The sequence below is a fragment of the Nerophis lumbriciformis genome, linkage group LG19 (genome assembly GCF_033978685.3).
Source record: "Nerophis lumbriciformis linkage group LG19, RoL_Nlum_v2.1, whole genome shotgun sequence".
NCBI lineage: Eukaryota > Metazoa > Chordata > Actinopteri > Syngnathiformes > Syngnathidae > Nerophis > Nerophis lumbriciformis.
The window spans coordinates 25,187,707-25,210,963 of record NC_084566.2 but is presented as its reverse complement, the minus strand read 5'-3'; the positions used below and the strand labels follow the sequence as shown (position 1 = coordinate 25,210,963).

At 41.0% G+C, this 23,257-nt stretch overlaps 2 protein-coding genes across 6 annotated transcripts in view; one reads left to right on the top strand and one right to left on the bottom strand.

The window, feature by feature from the left end:
* The window catches only part of myo10 (myosin X), a 166,105-nt gene that overhangs the window by 137,407 nt on the left and 5,441 nt on the right, over nt 1-23,257 (bottom strand). Inside the window, exon 1 of one of the 2 annotated variants that reach the window (XM_061979123.2) lies at nt 10,606-10,717. The exons of the other annotated variant lie outside the window; for it this stretch is intronic. The gene's annotated coding sequence lies outside the window, so the exon portion shown is untranslated. Of the gene's footprint in view, nt 1-10,605; nt 10,718-23,257 lie in introns of those variants that run through there. 2 annotated transcript variants of the gene reach the window in all.
* basp1 (brain abundant, membrane attached signal protein 1) lies at nt 166-21,265 on the top strand. 4 transcript variants are annotated; one of them, XM_061979129.2, is made up of 2 exons: nt 166-351; nt 19,892-21,265. In XM_061979129.2, exon 2 carries the CDS (start codon nt 19,906-19,908, stop codon nt 20,467-20,469), a length of 564 nt encoding a protein of 187 aa, XP_061835113.1. In that variant the 5' UTR covers nt 166-351; nt 19,892-19,905; the 3' UTR covers nt 20,470-21,265. The 4 variants fall into 4 exon arrangements, with proteins under 4 accessions (XP_061835113.1, XP_072771318.1, XP_061835114.1 ...); XM_072915217.1 differs by lacking the exon at nt 166-351 and adding an exon at nt 10,741-10,889; XM_061979130.1 differs by lacking the exon at nt 166-351 and adding an exon at nt 19,693-19,820.

The window sequence follows — 23,257 nt, the reverse complement described above, 5'->3', positions numbered from 1 at the left end:
GTGGAGGAAAAGCGATGCGCGCCACTAAAAAAAACACTTTTAAAACCAGACAGTAACGACATATTTTGATATCATTATGATGGCGTGTGTTCCTGAAGATACATGCGTTTGTGTGTGTAAACACGTTGTGCACTTATTGATGCGAAACACAACAAATATGATATGATTGACGTTACGTTTCCGTCATTCAACTGAGCAGACATAAAAGCGCGTCCGTGTTGCGATTGTGCGCCCGCACGCACGCGCGCCGGGGGTCGCGCAGGCGCTGGATCGCGCGTTTCGCCTGGCATCACGCACAAGCCGCCGTGCACGCAGCGGAGGAGCAGCCAGCTGACAAGTTCCGTGAACAAGGTACGTACGCGCGCGCCGGGGTCTTTTGTCCTCGCCCTCTTCACCCCGTTCATTTCTTCACGTCTTTTGGCGCCCTTTTCGCTATATATATATATAATTTTTTTTTAATTGTCTCCGACGCACACGCGGCAGACAAAAGGCGCGCGTGAGGGGGGAGGAAACGAGGAGTAACATCGCGCACGTTCCTTTTTGCGCTTTTTCTTTATTCTCGTCTTTCCAGACGAGGGCGCGTGCACGAGCATCGAAAGGGGTGTGTACAGCGTGGACGTACCCGCGCTTCACACGCATGGACGCGATAGTGTTGAGGACATTGTCATAAATGTCATAATTAGACTCATGATTCATCTAATTACATTTATTGTCTAAAGGAAGGGAGGGGGCGGGGGGGTTAATTGCTATATTTTAGGGAGGGGGGGGGGGGGGTGATGGACCCGCCCCCCTGCATGGTCGCCGCTGACGGTGACGTCACAGCGGTCCATGTTGTGCGGTTGTTGGAGCAACAATCAAACTTTATTAGCCTCCATGGCCGTCCTTTGTTTGTCGCGGCGCGCATGCGCACTGTGCACAGGGTGTGGATGGGAGAGCTGCCACCTTGTCTGGCAGGAGGGGGCAGTGGTGGGTGGGGAGCATGCAAACGTCATCAGTAGATGCACACATGTACTCTTAACGTACACTTCTTGTTTGTCTTGGTGCTGATTAATCAATGCCGATCAATCAACACACATCAATAATAGCCTTTTCTCCAATCCACTCAATACAATATCAATTATGAGCGTCTCAGTTCAAAAACGTGACGCTCTTTTAACAGGTTGCATTAGCAGCATCGCCCCCCGCCCCCAACCATGTAAGATCACCATGGCAACACCAGCACTGTAGTCACATTATTGGCTCTCACTATGTGGGTCTGGGGGGCTGGTTGAAGGGGGCTGTGCATGCTTGTGGCCACAGGTCAAAGGTTACCACTGCAAGCACATCCTCTGAAGCCATGTGAGTCATGTGACCAACACAGACGTCCATCTTAATAAACTATCACACAGTGTGTGTGTGTGCGTGCACGAGCAGGTTGAGTCATTACTACTATTCAAAAATATACATAGAGTAATAATTACATTCATTGAGGTACGCATGGCAGATTACTAAAGTGATTAGTCATTACCGTATTTTTCGGAGTATAAGTCGCTCCGGCCGAAAATGCATAATAAAGAAGGAAAAAAACATATATAAGTCACATTTTTTTTGGGAAATGTATTTGATAAAACCCAACACCAAGAATAGACATTTGAAAGGCAATTTAAAATAAATAAAGAATAGTGAACAACAGGCTGAATAAGTGTACGTTATATGAGGCATAAATAACCAACTGAGAACGTGCCTGGTATGTTAACGTAACATATTATGGTAAGAGTCATTCAAATAACTATAACATATAGAACATGCTATACGTTTACCAAACAATCTGTCACTCCTAATCGCTAAATCCCATGATATCTTATACGTCTAGTCTCTTACGTGAATGAACTAAATAATATTATTCGATATTTGACGGTAATGTGTTAATAATTTCACACATAAGTCGCTCCTGAGTATAAATCAGGAGCGACTTATACTCAGGTATAAGTCGCTTTTTCATAGTTTTCAAACTATGAAAAAAAACTGCGACTTATAGTCCGAAAAATACGGTAAATGCTACAGTACGGTTTTCTGGATTGGTCATTAGAGCAGGGATGTCAAACTGGTTTTCATTGAGGGCCACGTCGCAGTTATGGCTGCCATCAGAGGGCCGCTTGTAACAGCGAATAATGTATGAATTTGCCTCTGTATTTCATTATTAATTATATCAATTGTTTTAAGTAGACTGTCGATTTTACAGTAAAAACTTTACATTTGCAAAATGTTACAGTAAAAAGTTAAAGTTAAAGTACCACTGATAGTCACACACACACTAGGTGTGGGGAAATTACTGTCTGCATTTGATCCATCACCCTTGAGAGGAGCAGTGAGCAGCAGCGGTGGCCGTGCCCGGGAATAATTTTTGGTGATTTAACCCCCAATTCCAACCCTTGATGCTGAGTGCCAAGCAGGGAGGTAATGGATCCCATTTTTATAGTCTTTGGTATGATTCGGCCGGAGTTTTGAACTCACGACCTACCGATCTCAGGGCGGACACTCTAACCACTAGGCCACTGAGCAGGTTGGCGGCCTTTTTGCTATGCTACAGTATGCTGTGCTGTCTAGCGCACTTGTAACAAGGCAGATAACCTTGCCTTTAACATACATCAAGACTTCACACAAAAAGTTATGATTAGATATCGGACTGCCGATAATATCGGCCGATAAATGCTTTAAAATGTAATATCGGAAATGATCGGTATCGGTTTAAAAATTATCGGTATCTGTTTCAAAAAGTAAAATGTATGACTTTTTAAAACGCTGCTGTGTACACAGACATAGAGAGAAGTACAGAAAGCCAATAAACCTTAAAGGCACTTCCTTTGCGTGCCGGCCCAGTCACATAATATTTACGGCTTTACACACACACACAAGTGAATGCAATTCATACTTGGTCAACAGCCATACAGGTCACACTGAGGGTGGCCGTATAAACAACTTTAACACTGTTACAAATATGCGCCACACTGTGAACCCACACCAAACAAGAATGACAAACACATATCTGGAGAACATCCGCACCGTAACACAACATAAACACAACAGAACAAATACCCAGAACACCTTGCAGCACTAACTCTTCCCGGACGCTACAATATACACCCCCCCGCTACCCCCCACACACACACCTCAATTCCGCCCACCTCAACCTCATGAGCATGTCCCAAATTCCAAGCTGCTGTTTTGAGGCATGTTAAAAAAAATAATGCACTTTGTGACTTCAATAATAAATATGGCAGTGCCATGTTGGCATTTTTTTCCATAACTTGAGTTGATTTATTTTGGAAAACCTTGTTACATTGTTTAATGCATCCAGCGGGGCATCACAACAAAATTAGGCATAATAATGTGTTAATTCCACGACTGTATATATCGGTATCGGTTGATATCGGAATCGGTAATTAAGAGTTGGACAATATCGGAATATCGGATATCGGCAAAAAAGCCATTATCGTACATCTCTAGTTATGATACTAAGGGTGTGTTAAAATATACTAGAATTATTTTGTTTGGACCAATGTGAACCAAACAAGCAGACCAAGACCACCTGGGCGGTTAAGTAAAAACTGTGAGTACCGTATGTAAACTCTAAGATGAGAGAAATCTTGTTTAGTTTAAAAAAAAAAAAAAGGAGAAATACTGTAGGTCAAAACCACAGTATGTTACTGTCCCATAGTAACTTATTCTATAAACCTAACCTCGCTGACCGTTTTTTTTTACCAAACCCAGAGTTTTTTTCCCCCACATCTACTCCCTCCTTATAAACCTGAAGCAACATGATGTGTTTGTTCATTCGTAACCAGATGTTAGAATAAATTCATACCTGAAGACTTAAGTCGGGAGAGGATTTTGAGTTCACAGTTAGATCTACACTTGTCCCTCATCACATCGTGCTTCAATTATTGCAGTTTAGCCACATTACAGGTTTTTCGATTTTTTTTAAAGCAATTTTTTGGTCCTAAATTAAGCATTTTCAAACACAAAATGGTTAAATAAAATAAAAATAATACAGGACAAGCGGTAGAAAATGGATGGATGGATGGATAAGTTAGATTATGGAGATAACCAAAACCAATAATAGGTTGATCTCTCTCACATCACAGATTTTTTTTTTTTTTTTTAAAGCATAGTCTATAATTTTTTTGGTTCTAAATTACGCATTTTCAAACACAAAAATGGCTAAATTAAATAAAAATAATATAGGTTAGATTATAGAGATAACCATAACCAATAATAGGTTGGTCTCTCTCACATCACAGATTTTTTTTTCAAGCATATTCTACAACTTTTTTGGTCCTAAATTACGCATTTTCAAACACAAAAATGGCTAAATTAAATAAGAATAATATAGGTTAGATTATGGAGATAACCTTAACCAATAATAGGTTGGTCTCTCGCACATCACAGATTTTTTTTAAGCATATTTAAAAAAAGTTTGGTTCTAAATTACGCACTTTCAAACACAAAAATGGCTAAATTAAATAAAAATAGCATAGGTTAGAATATGGAGATAACCTTAACCAATAATAAGTTGGTCTCTCTCACATCACACATTTTTTTTTTTAGCATATTTAAAAAAAATGTGGTCCTAAATTACGTACTTTCAAACACAAAAAAGGCTAAATTAAATAAAAATAGCATAGGTTAGATTATGGAGATAACCTTAACCAATAATAGGTTGGTCTCTCTCACATCACAGATTTTTTTTTAAGCATATTTAAAAAAAAATTGGTCCTAAATTACGCACTTTCAAACACAAAAAAGGCTAAATTAAATAAAAATAATATATCTTAGATTATGGAGATAACCATAACCAATAATAGGTTGGTCTCTCTCACATCACAGTTTTTTTTTTTTAAAGCATATTCTATAATTTTTTTGGTCCTAAATTACGCATTTTCAAACACAAAAATGGCTAAATTAAATAAAAATAATATAGGTTAGATTATGGAGATAACCATAACCAATAATAGGTTAGTCTCTCACACATCACAGATTTTTTTTCTTTCTAAAGCATATTCTATAATTTTTTTTGGTCCTAAATGAAAGCATTTTCAAGCATAAAAATTGCTAAATGAAATAAAAATCAATACTACAACAGTATTGGCTACTGGAAGAGACCAAACCAATCAGAGCGTACTGTTTGAAGTATCGTGGCTACTGATTGGCCCAGCCTCAGGCAGCATTACTGTATTGCATTATAGGAGTGTAAAGGTACCATGTTATTTTATGTCTAGAGGGCTCTCATAATGTTGAAAAAACCCAAAACGAATTTAGAAGGTCGCAATCATTGTTTTATGCCACAGGTGTCAAACTCAAGGCCCGAGGGCCAGTTCTGCCCCGCCACATCATTCTATGTGGCCCGCGAAAGCCTGGAAAAAATGGGTTTCAATAAAATACTTCTTTTTATTTTATTTTTTTACTAAATGCATTCGTTCTTTCAATTTTGACAGAAAAAAAAATGCATATTTTAAACTTTTATATCTGATCATGCCAATTATTATATTCTGTTTTGCAAAACTATTTTGTGAGATAAAAACAAATATTTAAATATCTGCTTGTCAACTTTATTTATGAGCAAGTTATACATTTAAAAAAATCTAATAATCAAAAGCATTTCGATTAATCACAGGTTATTACCCGCATGCATAACCTAAATTAATATAAAAAAAATGCGGCCCTCTGAAAGCAGCCATTACTGCGATGTGGCCCTCAATGAAAATTAGTTTGACACCCCTGTTTTATGTTCTTGCTATGAACATATTTGAGTTATAATTAATACCTTCTAGTTGGCGAAAATTCATTCTATCGCGGTCATGTCCGGAACCAACGAACGGCTGTCACTTTTCTATCATTATGTAAAAAATCCTCGATTTTAGATTTCTAACATTCATTGGATTTGTTTTGATTAAAACACATGTAATAAAGATAAACATAAATTTTTTTGTGTGGTTTCATTATTGCAAACATAAATAATCGGTGCTATATCCTGTTGAGAATCACATCGTCATCGAAACTAATTAAAAAAATGTCCACTGTGGAGGACGCTGGTTGTCACGAGGATAGTACATCAATTAATGAAATTAATCTAACATAGTAAATTAAGCAACGAAGAAGGGATAGGTTTAATGGCAACACTAAATTGGCCTTAGTGTGTAAATGTTGTCTATCTATCTGTGTTGGCCCTTCCGCCCGATTAGAGTTGCGATAGGCTCCATCCACCCCCGCTAACCCAAGAGGGACAATCGGTAGTAAATGGATGGATGGATTATTCTAAATCAGTGATTCTCAAACTGTGGTACTGACTGATACCACTAGTGGTACGCAGACTCTATTTAGTGGTACGCCAAATAATCACTTAATGAAATATTACAACACAGTGTTACTGTTCAAACTGTGTGTAATGTTACAGTGGCCACATATATAAAACTTACCTGTGAAATAAAACCTCTGCCTGGTTTTTAATGAACATTTAGGCCTACTATGCTACTGTATTTTAATGTTGGTCAGTATGGTTGTACTTGGTGAAAATAAATAAATAATATATAGTTGTGTGTATGTACACATACATATATACATAAATATACATATGATATACATACACACATGCATATGTGTATGTATACACTCACACATATATTGGTGAGAATAAATAATATATAGTTGTGTGTATGTACACATACATTTATACATAATATATATACACATACATAATATCAATCAATCAATGTTTATTTATATAGCCCTAAATCACAAGTGTCTCAACGGGCTGCACAAGCCACAACGACATCCTCGGTACAGAGCCCACATAAGGGCAAGGAAAAACTCACCCCAGTGGGACGTCGATGTGAATGACCATGAGAAACCTCTAGGGGAGACCGAATGCAATGGGGGGTTACATAGGGGGGGCGGGTTACATACACACATGTATATGTGTATGTATACACACACACACACATATATATATACATATATAGGTATGCATATATATATATATGTATACATATATATACATATGTATACATATACACATATATATGTATACATATACAGGTATATACATATGTATACATATACACATATATACGTATACATATGTATCTGTGTGTGTATATATATATATATATATATATATATATATATATATATATATATATATACACACAAATATATATGTATACATATATATATATATGTATATTATATATATATATATAATGTGTGTGTATATATATATGTATGTGTATATATGTATACATTTATGTATACATATATATCTATATATGTGTGTATATATATATATACATATACACACATGTATGTATATATACATATACACACATATATATATATATATATATATATATATACACACAATATTACCAATATATATGTATATATATCATTTACAAGAAATATATCTCATATTTAAGTGCATAATATTTATGATAAGCAAATTGTTTAATTAACAGAAAGTGCCTGATTATAAAAAAAATATAGCCACTCAAAGGTATTTACTTTGCATTTACATTAACTACATGTCAAACATAATTTAAAACAAATTACAGATATATATATTTCAGATGCCTCCATTTGCATTTTCCACCAGTGGGATTACGCCTTAATTAAATTGAGATTTTTTTTTTTTACAGTGTTCATGCTGACTATAAACACACAGTAAGACTTTCAGTTCCAGCTCTATAAAGAAAGACAGCCTTTTTTCTGTCCTAGTGAACTGTAAAACCAGCGTTCCATTGATCAAGTATTTTTTTTTAACTGCGTTTGTAACTCCGAGTCGACATACTAAGTATGGAAGCATTATTGTGGCAAAATTATTTGCAAAAGTGTATCTCGATCATAACTAAGGGTTGCTTGAGCTAATTCAGATCAACTGTTGTGGAACCGAACACTCACAGTTTTCCATCTTAGAATAAATCAACTCAGACTTCAGGTTCAAACTCAGACTACATTGAATCTCTTACCTGGAATAACCCCCATAAAGATGGGTCTAGGGCTTTCTGAAAGCAGAGTCTAGTCTTCCTAAATGAAGTAAGTGGGAACTGTAACCGCACCGATGGACCAAAAGAGCGAATGCGACTTTATGTACAATTAACTGAACATTATTTAGTGTTAATGCTAATCGAACCGCACCCAAATGCACACCAACTTAGTATTTTACTTTTTTTTTGGTCCAAAATAGAGTACCAGACGACTGGACTGTAAACACACCCCAAAAGACACATGCTAGCTAAACCAAACTGTAGCTAACATTAGCATTGTTTAACAGAGCAGCTTCTTAGGTGCTACAGTTGTAAACTATTCCATTGATACTCTTGTGAATGTTGTTTCACACACTAGTAGAGTAATGGACTGTGGTTACTTACAAATGACAACATTTCGAGCTTGTAGAAGACGTCAAACAGGAAGTAGATAGCTTGGACAGGAAGTCATTTCAGTGATCCCATGCTAGCTGAAGGAAGAATGTGTTGAAGACTTTATGATAAGTCTTTGGTAAACACTCAGCTGAGTAATTCTGTGTGTTGACGTTTCTGTTTGATGAATATGATATTCAATTATTTTAGTGCTCTTTGTGGTAAACCGATTCGTTTCCCCCCAGCAGTGGTTAGACCTGTTCATGCTCCAACTGAGGCAACATGCAGAAAAATAGCATTCAAAACAATATTTATAAAAATATTTCATTGAATATTAATATCCATCCATCCATTTTCTACCGCTTATTCCCTTCGGGGTCGCGGGGGGCGCTGGAGCCTATCTCATGCTACATAAAAAATTAGGGATGTCCGATAATATCGGACTGCCGATATTATCGGCCGATAAATACTTTAAAATGTAATATCGGAAATTATCGGTTTCAAAATTATCGGTATCGGTTTCAAAAAGTAAAATGTATGACTTTTTAAAACGCCGCTGTGTGAACGGACGTAGGGAGAAGAACAGAGCGCCAATAAACCTTAAAGGCACTTCCTTTGCGTGCCGACCCAATCACATAATATCTACGGCTTTTCACACACACACACACACACACACACACACACACAAGTGAATGCACTGCATACTTGGTCAAAAGCCATACAGGTCACACTGAGGGTGGCCGTATAAACAACTTTAACACTGTTACAAATATGCGCCACACTGTGAACCCACACCAAACAAGAATGACAAACACATTTCAAGAGAACATCCGCACCGTAACACAACAGAACAAATACCCAGAACACCTTGCAGCACTAACTCTCCCGGGACGCTACAATATACACCCCCAGCTACCCCATAACTCCCCCCAACCCCGCCCACCTCAACCTAGGTTAGGTTTGGTTGTTATCATCAGTCTTCAACAATTGAGAACAGAGAAATGGATATTGGAACAGTGTAGGTCTGACTTGGTAGGATATGGACAGCAAGTAGTGGGGGGGGGGAGAGAGGGAGAGAGAGAGAGAGAGAGAGAGAGAGAGAAAGAGAAAGATCAGAAGGCATAAGAAAAAGTATCTGCATTTGATTGTTTACATTTGATTATTAACAATCCGGTTATTGCGGTTTTGAAGGAGAATAGAGATGCACTTTCTTTTATACCTGTTGGGAGTGCATTCCACATTGATGTGGCATAGAAAGAGAATGAGTTAAGACCTTTGTTAGTTCGGAATCTGGGTTTAACGTGGTTAGTGGAGCTCCCCCTGGTGTTGTGGTTATGGCGGTCATTTACGTTAAGGAAGTAGTTTGACATGTACTTCGGTATCAGGGAGGTGTAGCGGATTTTATAGACTAGGCTCAGTGCAAGTTGTTTTACTCTGTCCTCCACCCTGAGCCAGCCCACTTTGGAGAAGTGGGTAGGAGTGAGGTGTGATCTGGGGTGGAGGTCTAGAAGTAATCTGACAAGCTTGTTCTGGGAGGTTTGGAGTTTAGATTTGAGGGTTTTGAAGGTGCTAGGGTACCAGGAGGTGCATGCGTAATCGAAAAAGGGTTGAACGAGAGTTCCCGCCAGAATCTTCATGGTGCTTTTGTTGACCAGAGAGGAGATTCTATAGAGAAATCTCGTTCGTTGGTTGACCTTTTTGATTAACTTGGTTGCCATTTTATCACAGGAAAGATTAGCCTCTAGAATGGAACCTAGGTAGGTGACCTCATCTTTCCTGGTGATAACAATGTCACCCACTTTTATAGTGAAGTCAATTAAGAGTTGGACAATATCGGAATATCGGATATCGGCAGAAAAGCCATTATCGGACATCTCTAATTATGTTAGTGCTCTTTGTGGTAAACCGATTCGTTTCCCCCAGCAGTGTTAGACCTGTTCATGCTCCAACTGAGGAAACATGCAGAAAAATAGCATTCAAAACAATACTTATAAAAATATTTCATTGAATATTAATATAAAAAATAAAATGGAGCCTCTTTGTTTATCTGCCACCATGCATGGTCAGTGAAACAGCGGCCACTCGCTGTGAGCGCCATCTGTTGCGTCTTTGTGGACATGGTGACACTCAAACGTGAAAGATTTAGCAAAAAAAAAAAAAAAAGGAAGAATGAAACTTCAGAAGATAAGATCAGCTATGAAACATTGTTTACCTTCTCAGTGTTCATCCAGTCAATCATTAACTGGCGGAATGTTCCAGCACAAACATACTGGAGGTCCACCTATTAACAAGCTTGTGCGGCGGCCATCTTGACCTGGCCTGACAGGCTCTCATGTGCATGCCGCCGCAACAGGTGGCGCCCTAACTCCTACTAGTAGTCAAGTATTTATTGAAGGCAGGAAGCTGGTCTAAGTAAGGCAGCAAATGTTTTATAGATAAAAAAAAAAAAGAGTGAGTTGAATAAAAGTTCAGGAAGGATCCAATAGAACACAAAAGGTAACGTGATGATTCATTCTGTAACTTTGTCGTGTTCACACAAGTAAAGTTTTTGAGGTCGTCGGTGGGTCGGCGCTGCTCTGCTGCAGGAAGTGTGTCACTGTGCCCTTCCTCTGCTTTTTTTGGAGTAGGGGGTATTTGGAGTTCAGCTCTGTTGACCCGGGCAGCACGGAGGTACAGGGGCTAGTGTGTGTGCCTCACGATAAGAAGGTCCTGGGTTCAATCCCTGGGCTCGGGGTCTTTCTGTGTGGAGTTTGCATGTTCTCCCCGTGTCTGCATGGGTTCCCTCCGGGTACTCCGGCTTCCTCCCACCTCCAAAGACATGCACCTGGGGATAGGTTGATTGGCAACACTAAATTGGCCCTAGTGAGTGAGAATGTTGTCTATCTGTGTTGGCCCTGCGATGAGGTGGCGACTTGTCCAGGGTGAACCCCGCCTTCTGCCCGAATACAGCTGGGATAGGCTCCAGCACCCCGAGGGGGACAAGCGATTGAAAATGGATGGATGGAGCTCTGCCGACCCATCTCCACGTCTGGCTTCCAGCCCTCGCGTTTCAGACTGATGCGGTGGAACAGTGGCAAAGATGCTCCGGTGGCTGGATGTAGAAGGCGATCGCCGAATTCGTCCTCGCTTTCTCCCGTGTCGCTGGCTGTCGTGTCGTTTTTGTCGGTTTCGCTTGCATATGGTTTAAAGCGATATGGCTCAATAGCTTCAGTTTCTTCTTCAATTTCATTTTCGCTACCTGCCTCCACACTACAACCATCCGTTTCAATACATTCGTAATCTGTTGAATCGCTTAAGCCGCTGAAATCCGAGTCTGAATCCGAGCTAATGTCGCTATAGCTTGCTGTTCTTTCCGCCATGTTTGTTTGTGTTTGCTTCACTATGTGACGTCACAGGAAAATGGACGGGTGGTTAAAATCAGGCACTTTGAAGCTTTTTTTAGGGATATTGCGTGATGGGTAAAATTTTGAAAAAAACTTCGAAAAATATAATAAGCCACTGGGAACTGATTTTTAATGGTTTTAACAATTCTGAAATTGTGATAATGTTCCCCTTTAACCTTTTTGACCTGGGGGCCCAACATTTCCACTACAGAGGGACCCACTCGATTGTATTAAAACTGAGTTAGTAATCTCACTCCCGATTCTACTCATATTCAATAATTACTCCTAACCTACTTACAGTGCAACGGGATAAAACGTGTGAATCACAAAGATTATTATTTTTAAGGATTATGTCAGGCTCCAGCGCCCCCCCGCGACCCTGAAGGGAATGAGCGGTAGAAAATGGATGGATGGATGGATGGATGGATGGATGTCAGGCTGATTACAAAAATAAATACTAATCAAAGATACTGCATAAGAAGGGACTCATAAAAACTGATGAAAAATAAATGTACATACAATTACACAGTGCTAAAATAAATACATTCTAAGCAAATCAATTGTAAATTTTACCATGAATTGATTAACGTGGACCCCGACTTAAACAAGTTGAAAAACTTATTCGGGTGTTACCATTTAGTGGTCAATTGTACGGAATATGTACTGTACTGTGCAATCTACTAATAAAAGTTTCAATCAATCAATCAAATAATAATATATATATTTCATTAATAAACTGTCAATAAAATTTAAAGTGGAAAAAAAATACAGCCTTTACACTGAAGTGTAAAGGCTGTATTTTTTTTCCACTTTAGTCATAATTTTTGCACTTAAGAAACCTCTCTATTAATTTAGCTCCAGATCTTTTCTGTTTGATATTGTCATTACTGCCACAAGTGGTGGAAAAGTGTATTACAATTGAGTCCCGATGCAAGCTGGGAAACAGATATTTTTTGGCGGGCGCTTGCGGCCCAACAATGGGCCGCAAGCCAATGGTTGAGAAACACTGCTGTAGAGGACTTGTGTGGAAATGGGAGCTGACGTATCAATTTAGGCCTGACTGGGGCCAAATGTGCTAATGTTAATTACTCTATTCTGTAAGCAAACGATGTCACCAAACAGGAAGTAGATGTTGGATGAATGACGAATAAAATAACTAACTTGTTTATCATGTCAGCTGATTGGAAAGTCATTTTAATCAACATTTAGCACCTAAAATGTTGTTGCAGTCATGGTTAGGCCCCCCCAGCGCCGCCCTGTAGGCTGATTGATATATGGCGCAACAATGTCACATGATTATCTCATCTGAATGTGGTGATGTCATGCTTGAATCAGGAATTAGACTTAGCCCAATCCTCATTTGAAGCTTGTTTTGCTCCAAAATGTCTCCACATTTACGACAAAAGGTCAGCTAATGTGAGTGACTTTTAATTTTTGGTCATTTTCATCATATTTGGCTCCTCCCGTGTGACATCATGTTTTTGGCATGTTAGGCTGAGCATCTGTTCTCCTGCACTATTGTTGTCCATGTGTGCTTAAAGGCGGCGAACAAAGCTAAGCGTCGCACACAAACACAGCTGTCAACACAACTGCTAACAATGTCAGCGTCTGTTTGGAACAAAGCTGCTCGTTTTCTTTTATTATTTACTGATTATACAATCTGACAACATAGGTGTCCAAAGTTCGGACGAGTGGCCATTTGTGGCCCGCAACTCGTTTTTTTTTATTGAACTGGGACCTAAGTGGGAAACACACATACACATTTTCCAAATCTGAAAATATTTTTATCTGTTAGAGACCCTACAGATGAAGGAAAAAAAATCAGGCGTTTCCAACAGTTTGATGGTTCTTTATGTGGTGTGCGCTGATAATAACACAATTCACCACACACTAGGGTTGCACGATACATACAATATAAATCAGAGGTGTCAAAGTTGTTTTCACTGAGGGCTACTGCGCAGTTATGTATGGCCCCAGAGGGCCACATCTAACAGTGAATACTATTATTACACAATTTTTTAATGCATTTAATTAGATTTTTTTCAAACTTGAATGTAGAAAATATGGTAAGTTGCAATAATTTCACCTCAAAATTTAGTGTAAATTACTGTAAATGAAAAAAAAAGTACTGCTGTTTTTATTGTTAAATGTTTTTTTTTACTGTAAATAAAAAAAACACAATTTTACAGTAACATTTTGGCACCTAAGCTGACAGTTTTTTGTTTGTTTGTTTTTTTACCGCAAATCAACAACTGTAGATTATTGGGCGTATTTCTGTAAATGCCAAAAAGGCACCACAGTTTATTATAGTAAAAAAAGTACAGTTTTTTTCATTTAGAGAAGAATGCTGTAAAAACCACAGTAAATTTCACAATTTCACCATGAAATCTATTGCTACTTTTACATCGCACAATTTGATGGATAACTTGCTTTAAATCATTATTATTAGTATTTTCTATTTAAAAAATGGTTTTAATGTTTGATAATATATTTTTGCATAATTAGACAATTTAAGTTAACATAATTTGCGACTACATGGAGTACATATATTTTTTTCTCCAAAAATAGAAATAAAGAATACATTTAGTATGAAAAGTTACAGTACTTTATTGATATATATTATTTCCAGGCTTTCGAAGGCCAAATAAAATGTGGCCGGCCACATCTGGCCCCCGGGCCTTGAGTTTGACAAACTATATGAATTTGGCCGACGACAGAGCTTTTAACGTTATTGTCATATCATGATATTGCATGTTTATGACACATTCTAGCTGTGTCCCGCAAATTTCACAGCGGCAGACGTACAAAGGCGTCCTCAGCGCACTGTAGCATTTTCGCTAGCGTGTAATGTTTTTGCGCAGCGCAAAGCCACTTCTAAGTTAGCAATCCTTGCCTCCATGGCGGAAACTAAACTGTTCCTTACAAGTATTCTTATCACTGAAGGACAAGGAATAGCTAAACATGCTACACTACCCCCCGTAGGAGGATGCACTGTACGTATGCTAACCGTTTTGAAACAGAGGTGGGTGGATCGATACAAATATTGACAGTAACGATACCAAGTATTGTATCAGTATATGGTCGATGCTACAGTGATTAGATTTATACTTTTTTTAACAAAACATTTTGTCGTATTTGTTATTGTTTACAAACTCATGAAATAAATCCCTTGAAATGGGAGGGCTTTAAGGGCAAAAACCAAATGATTTAAATTAGAGCCAATGTTAGGAAATCATTTAAATATATAATTGATATTGTTACTCAGTCATGTGTTTTTGTCTGGTTAGAACTGTGATCAAAAATTAAAATTTTCAATGATCTTGAACATTTGAAGTATCAACATCCATCCATCCATCCATCTTCTTCCGCTTATCCGAGGTCGGGTCGCGGGGGCAGCAGCCTAAGCAGGGAAGCCCAGACTTCCCTCTCCCCAGCCACTTCGTCCAGCTCTTCCTGTGGGACCCCGAGGCGTTCCCAGGCCAGCCGGGAGACATAGTCTTCCCAACGTGTCCTGGGTCTTCCTCGCGGCCTCCTACCGGTCGGACGTGCCCTAAACACCTCCCTAGGGAGGCGTTCGGGTGGCATCCTGACCAGATGCCCGAACCACCTCATCTGGCTCCTCTCGATGTGGAGGAGCAGCGGCTTTACTTTGAGCTCCTCCCGGATGGCAGAGCTTCTCACCCTATCTCTAAGGGAGAGCCCCGCCACCCGGCGGAGGAAACTCATTTCGGCCGCTTCTACCCGTGATCTTGTCCTTTCGGTCATAACCCAAAGCTCATGACCATAGGTGAGGATGGGAACGTAGATCGACCGGTAAATTGAGAGTTTTGCCTTCCGGCTCAGCTCCTTCACCACAACAAGTATCAACATTGAAATAATAATAATTAATTAAATTGATATAGCGCTTTTCTATACACTAGATTACGTGCAAAGGAGTATGGTTCACATTGCTGTAGCAGCAAGTCCAGCCTGTTTATGGTCATCGGTTCATATCTTCATTGATATCATTTTTAGGTGCACCTGAGGGTGTCCTCTTTGAGGCCCGAGAGTCTCATCTTTGCTATTTGTTGATGATGTGGTCCTGATCTTCTGCCTTTACTTGTGTGGTTCACAGTTGAGTGTGAAACCTCTGGGCTGAGACTCAGCACTTCTAAATGTGAAAAGTTGAATGTGAAAAAAGTTATGGGTTGGGAGTTAGGTCTTCTTCAGGTGGATTATCTTGTCGTCTTGTGGTGAGGCAAGGCATATACTCGGGGGGGGGGCCAAATGTAGAGGAAAAAAGTATCTTGGGGACAAAAGTTAGATAAAAAAATGTGTCTGCGGGCCGGTATATCGGATTTTTAGGAACACTAATATGAAACCTCAAAATAATGTCTGATTGAATGCTAAAAATGTTATCACAGATCGCCTTAAAAAACGGAATGGAATTTTCCTTTTGTTTTTACTGAATGAGACACCCAGACTGTATATGAAAATAAAGAATGTGGGATTTACAATATTAACTACCACAGATAAAACACTGAATATTGACAACATATGAACGTCACCCCCCCTCTCGATTGACATATTTTACATCCAAGCGAAACGCAACAAACACAACGAAATATGAACGCAATCTGATATATCACTAAGCTTTAGAACTTCGTTGTAAAAATCTCCTTCCGCGTCTGTCCCTGACACCCGCATTTCAGGCTGGCCGCTCTGGAAACACTCTGTGGAAACGCTCCCCACCCACACTGCTTGGTGCCTCGTCTGTGCTGCTGTGACTTAGATGACCATAGTAACTAGTATATCATACAAAAGCGCAGATTCCAACCATTGAAATACTTTGTGTAGTTTAAGACTTACGGTCATTTAAAAACATCACTGCACATCATAATGGCAGCTACAGTTTTGATCTTAAAGATCTAAAAAGATTATTTGGGAATGTCCGGCAGACAGATTGAAAATCTTAACGGGCCGCATGTGGCCCCCGGGCCTTAATTTGCCCAGGTCTGGTCTACAGTGATGGGGCCGCTGTACTACACAGTCAACGTGAAACCCGAACTGAGCCAGATGGCAAAGCTCTCAATTTAGCAGTCGATCTACGTCTATATCTTCACTTTTAGTCACAAGCTTTGGGTAGTAACAGAAAGAGCAAGATGGCGAATACAAGCAGCCAAAATCAGTTTCCGAAAATGGATTCACCCGAAAATGGTGTTCACACATTGCAGGTTTGAATGGCGGTTCGGCAATTCCGCCAAAAAGCGTGTTGACACCATACCTGGTCATCCATCATTCATCCGCCATTGATTTTGAGAACTGCGGGGAAAAATGTAATACGTTTAATTTTTCTTGGTGGTTTGAAATGGTGAACATGGTATCTACATGGAGGCGGAAAAATTAAACATGGAGGCATCCCGGTCTCACACGGTGGAACTGTGGTTGATGTGGACGGTGGAAGACCCCGCTGCCTTTTGGGGATATTCGTGGTACTACCGCGCCAATCCGCATTGGCGCTGTGTTCAAAACGTGTTGAAAAAGACTTTCCGCCATCGTTGGGACGCAGTTCACGGCGGTTTGAGAACCGCTCTGAAACGGCAATTTAAACCGGCGATGTGTGAACACTAGGAGTGTAACGGTACACAAAAATTTGGTATGTACCCCGGTTCAGAGATCACGGTTCGGTTCATTTTCGGTACAGTAAGAAAACAACAAAATATACATTTTTGGGTTATTTATTTACCAAATTTGTAAACAATGGCTTTATTCTTTTAACATTGGGAACACTATAATAATTCTTCCCACGTTAATCAACACTAAACTGCCTCAAATTGTTGCTCAGATTAAATACAATGACAAAACTTCCACATATAAAAAGTGCAACATTAAACAGTTTCAAGTCAACTCATCATGCTTAAGTTATTACAGCATTTGGGAAGCCTGTAGTTGATTTTTATTATGTAAATGTTATATTTTTATCAACATGTGATAGCAGGGACCCTGCCATTCAAAACTAGGCTGCTACATTACTAATGATTAATGTAACTATAGTTGAAAAAATAGTACAACAGCAATAGGAGAGACCACACACACACACACACACACACACACACACACACACACACACACACACACACACACACACCGCAAAATGAGCTAACATTACGCTAAAAGCTAATTAGCCTTCACCTCAAGCCAAGACTGCGAGCGAGCTGAGCTGCAGTCTAAGTTTCTAGAAGGTCAACGGGCTCATAGTGATGTCACTAGTACCGTATTTTTCGGACTATAAGTCGCAGTTTTTTTCATAGTTTGGCCGGGCTCCAGTGCGACTTATATATGTTTTTTTCCTTCTTTATTATGCATTTTCGGCAGGTGCGACTTATACTCCGGTGCGACTTATACTCCGAAAAATACGGTAGTTGACTGGAAGGTGTTTATTATCATTTGGGAAGAGTACGCTGCCTGATGCTCACCTGCTAAACACCTATCTGCTAGACGCTAAAGCGCTGACTACATGCGCGCTGAATACACACTGCTGATTGGCTGTTACCGCTCTGAATACGCACTGCTGATTGGCTGTTACCGCTCTGAATACGCACTGCTGATTGGCTGTTACCGCTTTTTGTGTAACCAATCAGATGGTTGTGTGGGTGGGACAATGCTGGGTGCTGAGACAAAGGCAGAAGAAGCAAAGCAGCTTGTTAAGACTTTAGCTTAGAAACTCGTTCGGTACACCTCCAAACCGAACCGAAACCACCGTACCGAAACGGTTCGATACAAAACACGTACCGGTACACCCCTAGTGAACACCCTTAAGAGATAGGGTAAAGATCTCAGAGTAGAACCTTTGCTCCTTCGCATGGAGAGGAACCAGTTGAGGTGCCTCGGCCATCTAGTCCTGATGTCTCTTGGGTTCCCCCCTGCAGAAGTGTTCTGGACATGTCCGGGGTAGACCTAAGACACGCTCAAAGGGTCATGTCACCTCTGTGTTCCCTGGTAGAACTGTAAGAAGTAGCCAAACACCAGAAAGTCTGGTTTCCTACTCAGACTGCTGCCCCCTGGACCTGGTAAAGCAGAAGAAACTGGGTGGATGAATGAAGAAGTATTTGATGTCACATTATTATTTGATTATTATTAAATAGCTGGACTAACATTGGGTGATTGTTTAGCTAAAATCAGCATCATTTTATCACAGATGTTTGCTTGGTAATTTTACTCTTACTATACGTGTGTGTGATGAAGAGGAGATTCCATTAGAAAAGCTCATCTTGACAGCGCTTCAAACATGTCATGCTAGCAGCGGCGTGTGTTTGATTATTGTAAGAAGCTGTGAAGGAGGAGACGATAACTGTCAGGCCTTTTGAAACTACAGCCAGCAGTAATGGAAGAAAAAGGTCCACCATGTTGTCTTTGTCATCTGCTGGCTGCTTAAATCAAAATGGCCGCCGCTATTAATCACGCCGTTTTGACAACACGGACACGATGTTATTGTCGAGTTTGTTGGCGTTGAGTCATGTGACTTCCTGTGTCGAAGAATTAAGGGACATTTATCACGCATTCATGCGCCGACCCTGTAGTCCGGCTCTGCCCACGCTGGGCTCGAACTCGCGCCCACAAGTCCCCACCGGTGGAGTTATTCGAGCAGTGCTAGCCAATGAGGAAGTGACGCTTTTTTCACGAAGCCTCCTCCTTTTCTCATCTGATGCCAACTTTTGTTTGTTGGATCTCATCCCAGAATCCCACTGAGTCCTTCCTGTTGGACCACCTGTGCGGCATTCAGCGCCAATGTGGGCGGGGCTTGATGTCCCCGTGTAAATCGTCTGACATTAGTATGACTTTAACACACAAGAACACAGGTTGAGCGAGTGAAATACACAATGAGATGGCTGCACTGCTAGATGACAACTTGTTGTCTTTGTGTTGTAACCACTCAGACGGTGACACACACTAACACGCACAGAGGCGGCCATTGTGTGGCGCCTTGTGACGGTGCGGCAGGAACGGCGGCCCGACTTGTACCAACCGCACAGCCCTCATCTTCTAATCTTCTCTTACAGTGCGAGTGAGAGTTTGTTTAGTAATGCAACATCTCCAGTTTGTCTGCTAGCAACACGTTGTTTGTTTTGTGTGCAGACGCCACAGTCGCCATGGGAGGCAAACTGAGCAAGAAGAAGAAGGGCTACAACGTCAACGATGACAAGACCAAAGACGCCAATGCAGAGGGGGCGGGTCCCGAGGACAACCAGAAGCTAAAAGACAACAAAGACGAGGTGGCCACCCCCGCCGATACCAAGGAGGCGACCAACGACACGGCGGCCAAGGAGGCGCCGGCCAAGGAAGAGGAGAAGAACGCCACCAAGGAGCCGGAGAAACCCGTCGCCAACGCTGAGCCCAAAACGGATGGCGCCAAGAGTGTCGAGCCCGCCAAGGCAGAAGAGACCCCGGTTGTCCCAAAGGAGCCGCCCTCCACCGCTAAGGACGGCGGCAAAGATGAGGCCAATGCCAAAAAGACTGAGGCCCCCAAAGTCGAGGCGACCCCCAAAGTCGAGGCGGCACCCAAAGCCAATGCGGACCCCTCCGCGTCCCCAGACCCCAAAGCCTCGGACGCCAAGGAGACTCCAAGTTCAACGGCGGGCCCAGAAGCTGCGCCTAAAGAGGGCAACGCCACAGAGGCGCCCAGCAAGGATCAAAGTGTAGCAGCTCAAGATTAATGGACAGCTGATCACACCACAACCACAAGGCCCCGCCCACTTTGGACAATAACAACCAATAATAATTAAGACCACCCCGGAGCATCCCCCCACCACCCACCCTCACAGTAGACTACTATTATTCTTGTTGTTGTTGTTGTTTATGTTCTACTTTTGAGGATTTTTGACACCAGCATCATCACCATCACATGACATCACACCTTAGCCACGCACCCTCCGAGGTCCCCCCAACCCCCAATATCAGCTGATAACAAGATCAGTGCGCTGGTTCTGGTCCACAAACAAGAAGTTCATCAATCAAATTTGCATCTCTTATAAACTCAAGCAGAACTTCTTGAATAAATTATTATTAAAACTTCTTAAGAGGTGAGAGAAGTTGATATCAAACGAGCATGTTATCCTTTTATCGTCCCTGGCCGTTTCTATGACAACCATCCTGATGCAACACATTCATCATGAGCACCACCCCCAGTCAAAAGTTTTGAGACGCTTTGTCTCACTTTGCGAATGAAGGTGTGTCCAAACTTGGGGACTACTCCTGCTCGTGCACGACGACATGTACGTGCACCAGCGTATCTTCATCACGCCACCGCCTTGCATGTCCGTGCTGGTCGTGTCCTTTTGTCCCCCCACCCACACCCTGCCCCCCAAAAAAGATGCTGATGATGATGATGATGATTTGTGTTTCCATGGCGACCGTGTTTGCATCCCAGCGACGCTCGCTCCGCGTCCAAAAGACAAAAGAAGAAATGGAAAGTTTCCAAGTTGTGTGTAAACAATAAAAAGCAGAGCTTGACATGTTTCTGTCATTTTCTTCCGACATGCGCACTTCCTGTCCAATTAGCATACCTAGATGAGGTGGCGACTTGTCCAGGGTGTACCCCGCCTTCCGCCCTGAAGGGAATAAGCGGTAGAAAATGGATGGATGGATGGATCTATTCACGTCTGTTAGCACTGCATTTACCTGTTCTTTCATGACCTCACACCTATGTCAACTCCTCTGCCGACATTTTTATTTCAGCAAACTTTAAAAATGACAAAGACCAAGCAACAATGTTGAAAGAGGCAAGGTAGCGACATGGATGCTGGACACATCACCATGCTGAGCATCAGAAGCCCCCCCCTCTCTCAGCATCCCTCACACTTCCATTGGCCTGGGAGCTTCCTGCGGGATTGCGATTGGTTGCTACGGCGACGGTGGTGCTGCCTCGAGCCTAGCAACAGGCAGTGTGCAGGAAGGATGGTGTGGGGGTGCTCGCGTGTGCAGGAATGAGGCAAGAACATGGAAAGCCATATGAACACACACACACACAACTGTAACATTAGGAGCTACTGTTAAGATATGCCTTTCCTAGGACAGTGTTTTTCAACCTTTTTTGAGGCAAGGCACATTTCTTTCATTAAAAAATCCGGAGGCACACCACCAGCAGAAAATGTTAAAAAATGTAACTCCACCAGGTCGTCGTGCCTTATTTTGAGTTTGTTGGTGTTTTCCAGTGTAGTGCTTTAGTTCTTGTCTTGCGCTGTTATTTTGGTGGCTCTTCCTGTTTTGTTGGTGTTTTCCTGTAGCAGTTTCAGGTCTTCCTTTGAGCGCTATTCCGCGCACCTGCTTTGTGTTAGCAAGCAGGGCTATTTATGTTGTTGCTATCCTTCTTTGTGTGAACATTGTTAATTGTCATGTCATGTACAGATGTACTTTGTGGATGCCGTAAGTTTTTGCTGTCGTCCAGCATTCTGTTTTTGTTTACTTTGTAGCCAGTTCAGTTTTACTTTCGTTTTGCATAGCCATTGCCTTTTCCGTTCATTTTTAGTTTAAGCATTACATACCTTTTTACCTTCACACTGCCTCCCGCTGTGGTCTGCATATTGGGATCGCAACAAACCATCCTCGTCTCACCCGACACATTCCGACTTTTACAAAACAATTAACTACCTGCTGCCACCTAGTGACATGGAGTATTACGTGGTTACCCTGCCTAGTTTTACACAGCACAGACACTAAGCAACGGTACATTATTTGCAGATGATAATTATTGATTTTCAAAAAATATTTTTTGGACCAATTAGGTGAAGTTGCATGATTTCCCACGGCACACCAGACAATATCTCACAGCACACTAGTGTGCCGTGGCTCAGTGGTTGAAAAACACTGCGCCTAAAAACTATTGTTTGTGTTGCAACGGGGACATTATTCAGTGATGCACCGGAAATGGAGTAGGGCTTGTGATGCACTGCTGTGGAACGTGTCTGCCGAAGTTAGACAATAAATTACGGCCCAGTTTGGTCTAAATAATAAATGATCTAGTCCGTGTGTGTTAGGGCAGTATTTTTCAACCTTTTCTGAGCCAAGGCACATTTTTTTCATTGAAAAAATCTCGAGGCACACCACGAGCAGAAAACATAAAAAAATGAAATTCAGCAGCCGATATTGACAATAAAAAGTTGTTCTCGCAATTGTTGGATATGAATTCAAACCATAACCAACCATGCATCAATATAAATCTTGTCTCAAAGTAGGTGTACTGTCACGACCTGTCACATCACGCCATGACTTATTTGGAGTTTTTTGGTGTTTTTCTGTGTGTAGTGTTTTTAATTCTTGTCTTGCGCTCCTATTTTGTTATTGATTATCATGTACGGATGTACTTTGTGGACGCCTTCTGCTGCTCCACACGCTGTAAGTCTTTGCTGTCGTCCAGCATTCTGTTTTTGTTTACTTTACAGCCAGTTCAGTTTTAGTTTTGCATAGCCTTCCCTAAGATTCATTGCCTTTTCTTAGCAGCACTTG